Raw genomic sequence first — 13063 nt, 5'->3', positions numbered from 1 at the left:
AGAATCAATTCTTTTCTTTTTCAGGAGGTGGTTAGAAATACAACCTCACTCACTCCTGTTGACATCGTCAGACATGACCTTTGCAGTTAAGGACCATAAAAAGAAAATGTCAATCCAACATCCCCATTTCGACCTAAGTCTCCATCTGGGGATGTGTCCAATGGAAATACTCACTTATCTCTTGGAAACTCCCACTTTGGGTCTTCTGGAAGTTCATACTCGGAGACCCCTGCCAGCATGGGGGTGTCTGCCGTTGAGGAGAGGCGTGTGGTTATCCTCACCAGCGGGGTGTTGGAGTTCATGGAGGAGCTGGACTCGGCAGAAACCTGGATGCAAAACGCAAAGACACAGATGTAATCCTGGCTCCACCTGAGAAGGCTGGCAGCCGGCCAGGGCCCAGCCAGATGGTCGATTCTTAGGAAGAAAGGTGGGAGGGCCGGCCAAAGTCAAGAATCGGATTCCAGCTCCTCTGTCTTCCTATCTCGGCAGCACCACATCTCACCCACCTCCTATGCTCCCAAGACCGGGTTTGCAAACATCTTTAGAAGCACCCGGTCAAAATAGAAGTCATCCTTCTGTCCGAATTCCTCACAACAGCCAGCTGAGGACACAACAACAACCCCGTGAGCTTCATTACTGCCTTGTTACCTGTCCCGGAGCCCCACATGACCAATCTCCCCATACACCAGCTCATATCATGAATCAATTCCGTGCCTGTGAAATTCCGTAAAAACTTTTTGTTAGACGATCAGCTCTCCGATATGGCGTCTGTCTTTTGGAACGAAAAGCCAAGCGTCTCAAGGAACTAGCTCTAGGATTTGAATGTGAAGGGCATCCCATAGCTCCAAGGGTCTTAATTCAAGATAACCGGAGACCCAGGCGCTGAGGGCCATTCTCTGCTTCCCCCCTAGTCCTTCTGGGAACCGGTGACGCCCAGGCCGTTCGACGGAAATCAACTGCCTCTTTGTAGAGACTAATGGATTGAAAGCATGGGGCGAAGAGTCAAGGAGAAAAAAAAAAACAAAACGCATCCTTGTATTCATAATGATGTGGGAAATCTCCTCTTCCATTTGAAGATTGCAAGGGCTACACCGAGTTTTCTCATTCACCTCCCCCAACCATTTCAGTCTGCGTCTGACAAAACGGTTACTTCTTAAATATGGTGTCTTTCCTGGGCCAGTTTCTATAAGGAAAACACATGTGGAGCCCACTTGAAGGCCAATCCCGAGGATGACTACACCATCCTGGTACAACTGTGGGCTGCTTGACCACCACCTCACTCTAAACCATGAACAAGACTTTGGCTCGAGAAAGTTGGAACATGAGGCTTAACGTGGTCCATCAAAGCAGCCCGCAGTTCCTCTCTGGTTCTGTCCCCTGCAAGACTGCCCAGGTCAACAGGACTCTCCAGCTACACTTACAAACACACCTTTTTTTTTTTTTTTAAGTTGTATTTATTTATTTTTTGAGAGAGAGAATGAGCGGGGGAGGGGCAGAGAGAGGGGGACAGAAGATCCGAAGCAGGCTTTGTGCTGACAGCAGAGAGCCTGATGTGGGGCTCAAACTCACAAACTATGAGACCATGACCAGAGCTGAGGCCAGACACATAACCAACTGAACCACCCCGGCGCCCCCAAACATACCTTTGAAGTTGAGGTGGCAAAGACTGAGGGCAGATAAACATACTTAGTTGCGATGACCTTTCGCAAGGTAGAGTTTGAACCATTCCCGCCAGGCATAGGAAGACCCATACTTTCCTGAGACAAAAATCTTCATTCTCTCCTTTGTAAGCCCAAAGTGCCCTGAAGGCAGGGAGAAATCCAAGAAGAGCCCAAGAATGGACTGGGGTGGGGGTTTGAGGTGGAGTCATTTTAGGAATAGGAAGTTGGTTTCGGTATTAAAATCAAGACGTACGGAGTGCCTGTTTGGCTCAGTCAGTTAAGCATCCGACTCTAGATTTCAGGTCATGATCTCACGGTTCCGGGGCTCGATCCCCACATCGGGCTTTGTGCTAACAGCTCAGAGCTTCCTTGGGATTCTTTCACCCTCTCTCTCTGCCCCTCCCCTGCTCATGCTCACCCTCTCTCTCTCTCAAAAATAAATAAAATAAATAAAAAATAAAATCACGACGTATGGGATTTTTAACCCAGAATTTCTATCATCTTTTAAAATGTACAAGAGAACACTTCTGAGCCCTTCTGAGCGGTCTTTTGACAGGGGCATTTACTCTTAAGCTTTACACGCAGAGTATGAGCAAAGTTATTCGCTGGAAGCAATTTAAAAATAACTTTTTAAAAAGGAGCTGAAGAATCGTAACTTTTGGAGCCGAGAAAGACCTCACGGGTAGACTCGGCTCCAAGAGGCTGAGGCCTCACACCCAAGTGTCTAAGCACTCAAATGGCAGGAGGAGGAAAGGACAAAAGGTAACTGTGTGAACTCCCGTGGAATCCAGTCCTGCTCCCCACTAATGCCAGGGACCAGGCAGGGACGGCACCCTGGCCAAACAGACAACCGGGAACACCCCCTCCAGACTCCACACGGGCCCCAACTCACTGCGCTACACGGCCTCAGCTACAGCGCTCTCAAAAACCAGGGTCTCTCAAAAGACATCAAGATGTACACAGTTTTCAGCGACCACACAAACATCCTGAGCTCCATCCGCGGAGAAGGAATCAGAAAGATTCAGGACTGGGTTTGGCCAAAGATGCTTCCCCAAACCCTAGCACCCTGCACCAAGGCCATGTGCTGCGGATACAGAAGGAGGCTGGTGTTGTCAACGACAAAACGGTCTGCCGGAAAGTTCTCCCACACAAAGAGGCAAAGGTCACCATTCACGGCGATGGGAACTTGTCCCTGAGGGTCACAGGCAACAAGAACCAACCAGACTTGGGAAAGTCAGTCTTGGGACGAGATGACACAGGCCCCCAACGGCCGCGGTCTGGCAAATCCTGCAGCCGGGACTCTCTCCGCGAGGCCAGCCGTGTAGTCTGTCATCATCAGACCCGCAGGAATTCCAGAATTCCACTATCGCTGTATCTGGTGTGCTGCCATCGATGACGATGAGGGGAAACCCCACGGAGAAGTAAGAGGGGGCACAGTTCTGGGTAAAGAGGCATGTCCTCAAAACTCTGCTCTTAGCAGCAGCAAGGAGTACAGGGTATGGCATAGGAGAGCGGCCTCCCCATGTGGGGCGTGAGAACACAACCTTTTTTTTTTTTTTTAACTTTCAGGAATGATATAGAAGAGATTGAATAGTGGCTAACCTTCGGGGGTGGGGGAGAGAGAGGAGAGAAGACTCACAGTTGAGGGAAGGGGCAGAACTCATCTTACCTCAGAACTTTCCAAGTCGTTTGAGTTTTATCACCAGGCATATGTATTTCTTTTTATGTTTTAGAAAAAGCACTTTTTTTTTTTTAACGTTTATTCATTTTTGAGAGACAGAGCATGAGCGGGGAAGGGGCAGAGAGAGAGGGAGACACAGGATCTGAAGCAGGTTCCAGGCTCTGAGCTGTCAGAGCAGAGAGCCCGACGCGGGACTCGAACCCACGAACTGTGAGATCATGACCTGAGCCGACGTCGGGACGCTCAACCGACTGAGCCACCCAGGCGCCCCTAGAAGAAGCACTTTCTTTAACAATAAAAATATTTTTTAGAATGGTAGGGATCTGAATTGAGGAAGGTAGAACTGTCCCAGGAGGGGGAAAAACAGCAAAGCACACGTGCTTGACATACAGTGACTTCTAAAGGAGTTAGAAATGACCAGATCACATGGGCCGCCTGGGTGTCTCGGTCAGTTGAGCGACTGACTCCTGATCTCGGCTCAGGTCATGATCTCATGGTCATGGGATCGAGTCCGTGTCAGGCTCTGTGCTGAGATTCTCTCCGCCCCTCCCCTGCTCGTGTTCTCTCTTTTTCCTTCTCTCAAAATAAATAAACTTAAAAAAGAAAAAAAAAAAACCCAAAACAATGAGAGCATTGCTTTTGCAACCTTTCCCAGCACTACCGGGCTGGGTTTTGTGGCATCTTTGCATCCTCCCATGTGGGCACCCCGGTGACCAGGCTTGGCCTAGAAGCCAACCCTGGTTGGTACCCTTCCTCTGCTAACTGCTTACGACACGGGGCTCCACTCAGGTGGTGGCTTTCTGACCAACGGCACCCGGGGGGCTACGTGCCGGTTCCAACGTTGGCCAACTGTGAGCGCCTTGGAAGTCGTGGAACCTTCCTAGACTAGAGTTTCCTACCCGTTGAAAGGAAACCAGGAAAGTTCCCACCCCACAGACTTACCATGAGGGGAAAATGAGGTCACACCCATAAAGCATTTAGTGCTGAGCCTGGCACTGGCGAAGAGTTCGGCTGATATTTGCCACCAACATCGCGACTGTTTCTCCTAGCGCCTTTTCAGAATCCTTGGCTGCCCAGATCCAAGGGAGCTCAGGACCGGCAGCCCCTCCAGGGAACCTGGAAGATCTGCACCTTGCGGGCGTTTTGTGTGGGAGATGCTGTCATACTGTGTGCTCTGGGAAGACCGGAACCCCACCGGCAGGGAAGGCTGACTGCAGGACAGGACGTGCCTTCCTAGTTTGGAAGATGAGACCCTCTGCTCACAGCCGGGGATGGGCCGGGGCTCCAGCAAGTCAAAGAGCAAACCCAAGAAATAAAGGATCCAGGAGTCAGGGGTCGGTCCCGGGGCAGGGGGAAAGCGTAAGAACATCCTAATGACAAATATGGCTTAGGGGCTGCTGAAGAAAAGAAAAACTTACCAGTCAGAAGTTAACTGCTCTGCGGCTAACCTATGACCCGTAAGGAATCTCTGCCCACAGACCCATGGCAAAAGTTCACGTACATATGCAGCTTCCTCCGAACGATCTCCACGAGGTTTTCGCGTCAAAGCTTTTAAAACTGAAGCCCTCTACGAACTTTGTTGCTATCGCTACTGTTCAAACTTTAAAACTGTGTTTACAGAAAGGGTTACTTATGGAGGTTTTGTGCCGATTAAGGGTAGAGGTTCACATTCAATGTGCAAATCTGGAAAATACTCTTGTAAAAAGCACAAAGGGGAAGAAAGGTAAGAAAAATGCCAGAGGTATATAAGAAACTACAGAATCTGATCACTCTGTCTGTGAAGGTGTATCTTAATTTGACCTCCACGCGTTTTTTACTGAGCTTTTAAAATCCCCTCTGGGACTGTAAACTCGGGCTGGCTTTCTCTTCACTCTGCTTCTGCTGAGAGCGAATGTGTTTCCGGGGCTGGGTACAATCTTCTGCAGGCGACTGATTCTTCCACGAAATACTGCGTTTCGCTAGAGTGTCTTTCCTTGGGGACCCTCAAGTAATCCCCACTGTCCACCTGTGAATCCCTGGACTAATTCAGGACTAGGAGACTATCGCTTTTTTTTTTTTTTTTTTGCACAAAATCATTATCTACCCCATTGGATATTCTATCTAATTTAAAAGTAGTCCACCAATGGCGATAATCAAGTTACTGGCGGACAATACACACTAACACTCTCAAATAAACCGCCTTCTCACTCCTCAATCCTGGCAGGCACGATTCTAGCATGTATGTTGTTTTCTGTCTCCATTCAGTTCCCCCCTTTCCGGACTCTCTATAACACGTGCCATAAATCAAACTTCTAACAAAAGGTGCGTTTCGCGTATTTCCCTGGTATATACGGGAAACTAAGCAAGGAAGTGGCTTTCTTCTTTTCCTTTTAAAGGGCCACCAAGAAAGAGAGTCATTTCTGTACACTAGAGTAGACTGAACAAAGGGAGGGTAGGGGGACTCACAGAAAACAGGGCAGATAGAAGCAAGGAGGAGAGGGGTGACACACGGGTGTCACTAATTCCTGACTCTGAAGCTGGGGATCCCCTAAACCAGAACATTAAGGCCCCGAGTTAACATACTTGTGCTCTAAGCCCTGTCCACCCCTCCGCAATGGCCAAACAAAATGTTTTCACCACCTCAAACCAGGCGGCTGGGATAAAGGTTTGAGGGGTTTCTGGGGTTGGATTCTGTTTCCCTCCATAACAATATTTAAGTCATCAGGCAAGGCGGTTTATCAGTTTTCTCCCTCACCAGGTCTCTGCCTCCCCCGGGCTGCAGCCCGGGATTCCATGAGTAAACCCATCAAAGCAATGACTCACCGGTCCTGGATGGGCTGGTGCTTCTTAGAAGATCCCATCAGCCAAAATCCAAATCAGATCTCAAACTGTCCTATCTTTCAGAGGCTGAGAGGAGCAAACAGCCCAGTGGGAACCAGGGAGGGCGAGGCACCCACATGGGAGGGAAGGTTCCAGCTAGCCATCCATGACTACCCTAATAACCCAAGCGTTTTCTGGAACCAGGGAGATTTCATTAGACCATCTGACTAACCAAAAGGTGGAGAATCTTCCAACATCATGACATTTAGCTGCTAGACAATGAATGAGCTTCTAGAAGTGGAACCCTCCTTCACAGAGTTCAGCGTGTTTAATACCCACGAAGGCACAGCCCCCAAGAACTGGCTCCTGAATCACATGCACCCAGCCGGTCCCCCCACAGCTTCTGTCCCGTTCGTGAGGTCCCTGGGAACATGCCACTTATCTCAAAGATATTGTTTTTTTTTTTTTTTTTCAACGTTTATTTATTTTTGGGACAGAGAGAGACAGAGCATGAACGGGGGAGGGGCAGAGAGAGAGGGAGACACAGAATCGGAAACAGGCTCCAGGCTCTGAGCCATCAGCCCAGAGCCTGACGCGGGGCTCGAACTCACGGACCGCGAGATCGTGACCTGGCTGAAGTCGGACGCTTAACCGACTGCGCCACCCAGGCGCCCCTCAAAGATATTGTTAAAAAAAAAAAAAAAAAAAAAGATGACCTTGGGGCACGTGGGTGGCGCAGTTGGTTAATCGTCTGACTTCAGCTCAGGTCATGATCTCATGGCTCCTAAGTTCGAGCCCTGCATCAGGCTCTGTGCTGACAGCTCAGAGCCTGGAGACTACTTTTTTTTTTAATGTTTATTTATTTTTGAGATGGAGAGAGACAGAATGTGAGCAGGGGAGGGACAGGACAGAGAGGGAGACACGAGATCCGAAGCAGGCTCCAGGCTCCGAGCTGTCAACACAGAGCCCAGGGCGGGGCTCCAACCCACGAACTGCAAGATCATGACCTGAGCCGAAGTCGGATGCTCAACCGACTGAGCCACCCAGGCCCCCCTGGAGACTACTTTAGATTCTATGTCTCCCTCTCTCTCTGCCTCTCCCCTGCTTGTATTCTGTTTCTCTCTCAAGAATAAATAAAACATTAAAAACAAGAGGACCTTGAACTACCCATATCAGCAACCAAGAGGGTGAAAGCAAAGCCTCAGAAAAAGACCCTGGGGGCCCTTCTCAGAGGTGAGTAGTGGCGGGAGTGTGCCCTGCATGCACATGTGTGCCCCTACCCAGGAGACGGTTTTATCTGTTTACGGCAAAAGTGAAATGTCCATCCTGCCCTATGGAAACTTCTGGCTCCAGAGAAGGAAACTTACGTACTCACCGAAAAACTGATTCACCAAACCCAGCAATACCACATGCCTCCTGAACAAACACCCTCCGTTTCCTCTGCACCCCTCCCCATGAACGCCCCGCTGATGTGTGCAGCTCACAGAAAGGGAAGCCCTCTCTTGAACTCGTGGGTGTATAAAGGCTGCTTCACGATGACTGTGGCTGTCCCCTGGCAGCCTGGGCACCTGCTCGAGAGCTGACAAGCTCATGAGGACACCCCCTCTGGGCTGGCCCCCTTGATCACGCTGATGCTAAAGGAACAGGAGCAGGTGAGCAAGTGGCCGGCCTGGTGTCCGAGCCCCGGCACTGAAAACAGCACGAGCCCCTGTCAAGGGACACGGGGAGACGCCGGCTGCCACCTGCCTCCTCCGACTAAAAAGTTCTCTCTTTCCTCAAGCGTCAAAATGCATAAAGAGCCTCAAAAAACTCACAATTACTGGGAAATGAACACAAGGAACTTCTTCTTAGCTACTGGAGCAAAGTATTTTTGACTCAAAAAAAAAAAAAAAAAAAAAAACAAACGGAGACATCCTGTAACCGTTAAGTCCGGTCCAAATCAGTAAATGTCAAGAAGGAAACACTCACAGTAGGATTAGAAGAAGAAGAAGAAAAAGAAAGAGAAAAAAAGGAAAAGGAAAAACATGACTCCTCTTGTTCTAAAAGGAGGACAGTGATTGATGGGGTTGAGTGAGATGCGGTGTGTGTGTGTGTGTGTGTGTGTGTGTGTGTGTGCGTGCACGTGCGCGCTGTTGGAGGGGGGAGGGTCAGGGCCAAGAAGCAAATACTTGGTCTCCATCGTGAAGACTCTCGGTGTTACCTGCGTCATAGAGGAGGCTGGGCTAATACAGCATGAAAACTGGCCTCGCAAGTAACTAGGAACAGCCCATCCTTAAGACATCTGGTTACAGGCTCACCTGTCGCCAGGGGAAAGTATGCTTGGCATCTCCGTGGTATTTTCTCTGTCATCAACATCTCTGCCGGCCTTTATGGGGCCTTTCACTCCAGCTACACTCCAATAACCCTCTTGTACCCAGATACCTGACAGGCACCTCCTCCTCTACCAAAGGGGCCGTGCTTCCTGACGGCGCATTCTTGGTAAAGAATCGCACAACCCATTTTGACATCTATGAGGAGCTAAGGTGTGTCAGCATCCCCCCAAATAAATTAATCTCCCAGAGATTTGTGCGCTTTCCTCTGCTTCTTTATTCTACTTGACCTTACTAAAACCCAAGACCACTACATATGATGGCCCCCAAATCACCTTGGAACCACTGGTGAAGGTGACAGGCCGTATCTTGCGCAGAACCTGGGTCGGACCAAGCCCTCAGGAAATTATGATAAAGAAAGGAAGCAGGTGAGGGCGGGGGGAGAAAAAAGGAGACGACCTAGTGTTCCCTTCGATCACACAGGGACATGAAGGAAGCATGATCAACCGAGGTGGAGACAGACAAAGACGAAAGGCCAGTCAGCCGAAGAGAAACGAAAATACGATGACTAGGGTTGAGTCAAGGAGATTTTAAGGGCAGCTGCATCGTTTATATGGAAGTAAAAAGAGCACTGTAACAGCTGCAGAGAAAAAGATGATGAAATCATTATGGGACAATCGTCTAGCTACACCAAATTGCAGGTTTCCTCCAGAAGGTAGCATTTTCGCCTGGTAGGAAAAAACAACAAATCATAGAGATGGGAACACCACTCCCTTCTTCAACTCCCTGAGGTCAGGTTCTCAAGACGGTGGCTGTAAGAATGGCCCGGAGGTAACTGGAAAGGAGGAGGGAGGGGAACGGGTGGTCACAGCACCTGAATGTCACTGAAGGCGCCACCTGGCCATGTGAGAGTCACCTTCCAACTGGCCTCTCCCAAAGTCGGACAAGCAGCCCCATCATTATTTCCCTAGCCCCAAGAATGACAGTGGTGTGGTTTCAGTAACAATAGCATTCTTGGTGGCAGGAGGGACCCAATGGGCACCTTGCTCTTAACCTTGCTCTTAACACAATTTGGGCAATCACCTGCACTTGACACACCCTCCAAATGCTATCCTCGGCCTCTAGGAAGAATAAAGAACTGCTTGATACGTGGCTTCCAACGAGTCAACAAGGACCCATTCAGCCCGGAGCCTGGAGCTGGGTTGAGAACAGCCGGTGCCATGCCAAAACTGCGGCTGGCCAACTGGTTCCTAATCCGTCCTAATGCCTGATCCAGAAAATGTCATCGCCACCTGAAGTCCCGGGAGGGGCAGAGCTGGGATTAACCCAGAGTTTCTCGGAGTGCAGTTCAAAATCACCGAAGGACCTGCTTACACACAATACAGATCCCTGGCCCCATTCAAGACCTACCGAGCTCGAATCTCTGGGGCTGAGACGAAGGAATCTGCAATTTTAACAAATGCCCTGTAAATTCTACTAAAGCGTGCACTGAAACAGAGCCAGTGAGTTGGCCATTTTACTTGCTGTTTCAAAAGAAACAACACCGCCCCAAATACTTTGCTTGTAGACACTTTCCGTTCACGTCTGCCTTCCCCTTCTGTCTTCATGAACACAGAGGAAAGGGTCAAAGCGTATCCTGTCCCACTCGCCTTTGGAGCCTTGGTTTAAAGCAGAGGTGCAGGGGCTCTCTTGCCCCGTCTCCCCAAAGCAAAATTAAACCAATCAGGACGCACACAAGAGCAAAAGGTGACCGCCAAAGACCAGACACGAGGCTGAAGACAATCTGTTGTTCGTTCAATACAACAATCATTCTACCACCAAATCCACAGCCACACTTGTGAACGATTAACAATAACATAATATATGCATACATTTCTATTTTAAGAATCAGAGAGGTCGAGCCAAAACCCAGTCAAGACAGACATCGCAGTCTGGTTTAAATCAAGCGGTAGTTCACATCCATCTTTAGGGCGTAAGTTTCTGACCTTGATTTAAAAAAAAAAATAAGCCAAAGAGAACTAACGCCCCTGTCTTTCTAACTCGTGGCATAAGCCGGTCTCAAAAAAAAGCATTAGATCGCAGGGGACACAAGTGGCCTGTGGTTCAAAAAGACCGCTACACCTGAGCCTCAAAGACACAAGGGCGTTGCCTCCCTGTGTTATTTCCAGTTCTGCTGATTAGCTCCGAGAGTCTCCCACCATCATGCTCTCCTGCCCTTGGAACTTGACTGGACTGACCCCCCCCCCCCCCCGCCCCGCCCCGGGGCACCAGGACTTGACTCTCCAAGCCCCGAATACTAACTGGACGGCCACTAAGAGGCATGTTGGGGCCACTCACACAGTGAAAGCTCACAGGAGCAGATGGCATCGAAGCAGAGAAAAAGACCCAAGGGCTGGCTGGGACACGGGGGAGGAGTAAACTTCTTCAAACTCTTTATCTACTTTCTGTTACCTGTCTCCGCAAGGGGATGCGCTTGGTCAGCTTGTGCACAGCGGGCTGGCTGCCGAAGTCCGGCTTCTTGGTCGTGGTCTTCATTCGGCACAGGATGACCGTCACCACCATACAGGCAATTAGGAAGACCCCTATGCAGTAAATGGCTATCTCCAGGTAGTCTGGGGAAGCCGTAATCTCCTTTTCTCTTACAGGAGCTGGAGTGCAGACCACAGGGGAGGAACAGATAAGCAGGCCACAGAGTTAGGACACGGGCTTGATGCGCCCTGGCACAGTTAAACGAAACACAAGGTGACGACCGTTCCCAAGGACAGGTTTCCCTAATGACTCGAGGCTGCAGAAAGGCCCGGGCTACGGGCCTGCCGTGCACCTCTCCCCATGAAGGCGAGCAACCAAGGGCTCCTCGTTTTACCACCAGGGCCCACACGGCCACTCTCTCTAGCCCCAAGGGGCCTCTGCAATGCAGAGATCACGGTAGACTAGCTCCCACCAAGGCACAAAGAGCAGGCTACAAGGCTACATTCTGTGAGGCACTCGGGCACAATGCGACAGTTAACCACACCCACAAAAAAACGGACTGTCTTCCACGGTGGTCTCTGAGGCCAATCAAATTTAAAATTCTTAAATACAAACAGTGCCCACTTTTGCATCTGAAGGGATCACTCTTATTTGGATAAAGCTCTTCCAAAGGAAGATGCGACAGGGTAATTTACCCCAGACGAACACACTTTCATATGAAATGAAAGAAATATTCATCTAGTAGGGCTGGCCCGGAAAAGTTTCAAATTTCTTAATACAGTCCAGCCTGGTCTTCCACTCAACAAATAAATGCATTTCATTTAAAGACCAAATTGCTTTGAGTATAGAGTCGCTATGCCCATACCATGAAAAGCTGGTAATAGTCCCTCATCGGTTACCATTTGAAATTTGTGTCTCTGGTTATACTGATGTCACTACAGTGTTTCTCTTGAACACAGAAATGGTGTTCCACGTGGGTAGCACGTTCGTCTACCAACTTCCAATAAACGATATCCGCCCCTCCTTCGCCCTCAAGGCTCATCAAGCTACAGGCAGGGTATTTCCGAACAGTACTTTTCTCAAACTGTGTTCCTACAGTTAATGTGCTAGTACCGTCGGGCAAATTGGTTAAGGGGGGCCAACTACGCACCTGCGGAATGCAGTACTACAGGTAAAAAAGCAAGCTCAACGTAAGAGGCATCTCATCGTTTCAAAGCAAATATTCACAGAGCAGACTCACGACAAAAGGCAGAATGGATACAAATGGTATTATTTAAAGCTTATGCGTTGTAACCAGAAAAATACTTGCATGACAGTCAAAACCTCCAGCAACACAGCACAAGATGAAACGATCGATTTATTTTGACGGGATATACAATAAGCATGCAGGTAGGCACGGCACTCTAAACATAAGCGATTAATAACTGCCGTGGGACATCACGAGCTGGCAAACGAGTCAGTCTATGCAGTTTCACGAAGGCAATGACAAAGGCACAGAGGCAGTAGGTAGGGATTATCAGGAAAAGTTCGACCAGGACAGAGATGTCGGTTAAAGATCCAGGCAGCAGCAATATTTAGGCAACGGGGCTTCACCGATGTTGATTTCTCCGCAGGGCAGAAATAACATCAAGCCCGAGATGGCAAGAGCATGCTTTGCAGGAAAAGCAAGCCGAGGGTCCACTTTATTGTAACACACGGCAAGCCACCGATTCCCGAGGTAGGTAACACACTGCTTCTGTACACCCTCTGTGCAGAGGTGGGGCTCCCCCGGCACCTCGGCAGACATCCATCTATTTACATATCATTAAAAAAGAGAGAGTGGAGCAAAGTAACAAAAGTACACGTGGGATTTCAGCGAAATGGAATCTGAGATGAGAAAAAACTACTTTGTATGTTACAAAGTAATTTCAACGTCTTCCTTAAGGGAAACAGGGACGGGTGAGAATTTGCACGTTGACTCCGTGACTCACGATAAATGTTAAGATCCCTTTGGGTTTTTTAAGGATGAAATTTTACCTGATCATTCACGTGAGGGTGGGATCTCATTGTGAGTGAAATTTCCAAAGGCAACTGTCTTATCCCTGGGGGATCATTTTAGACATTTTTAAAAAAATCTCTATGCCGGGATAAAAGGGGCCATTTTC

General features: G+C 49.1%; 1 protein-coding gene across 12 annotated transcripts in view; it reads right to left on the bottom strand.

Moving 5' to 3' along the window:
- Positions 1–13063, bottom strand: part of FGFR2 (fibroblast growth factor receptor 2) — a 102594-nt gene that overhangs the window by 22278 nt on the left and 67253 nt on the right. For 9 of the 12 annotated variants that reach the window (XM_032595188.1, XM_032595189.1, XM_032595193.1 and 6 more), the window contains 2 exons: positions 10896–11098; positions 175–326 (listed from right to left, as the gene is read on the bottom strand). In XM_032595188.1, coding sequence (XP_032451079.1) covers positions 175–326; positions 10896–11098 — 355 coding nt within the window. The remainder of the gene's footprint in view (positions 1–174; positions 327–10895; positions 11099–13063) is intronic. The other 3 variants (XM_032595190.1, XM_032595191.1, XM_032595198.1) reach the window with 1 other exon arrangement.

This window comes from Lynx canadensis, chromosome D2 (genome assembly GCF_007474595.2).
Source record: "Lynx canadensis isolate LIC74 chromosome D2, mLynCan4.pri.v2, whole genome shotgun sequence".
Lineage (NCBI taxonomy): Eukaryota > Metazoa > Chordata > Mammalia > Carnivora > Felidae > Lynx > Lynx canadensis.
The sequence above is the reverse complement of the archived record's forward strand: the minus strand, read 5'-3'. Positions and strand labels throughout refer to the sequence as shown.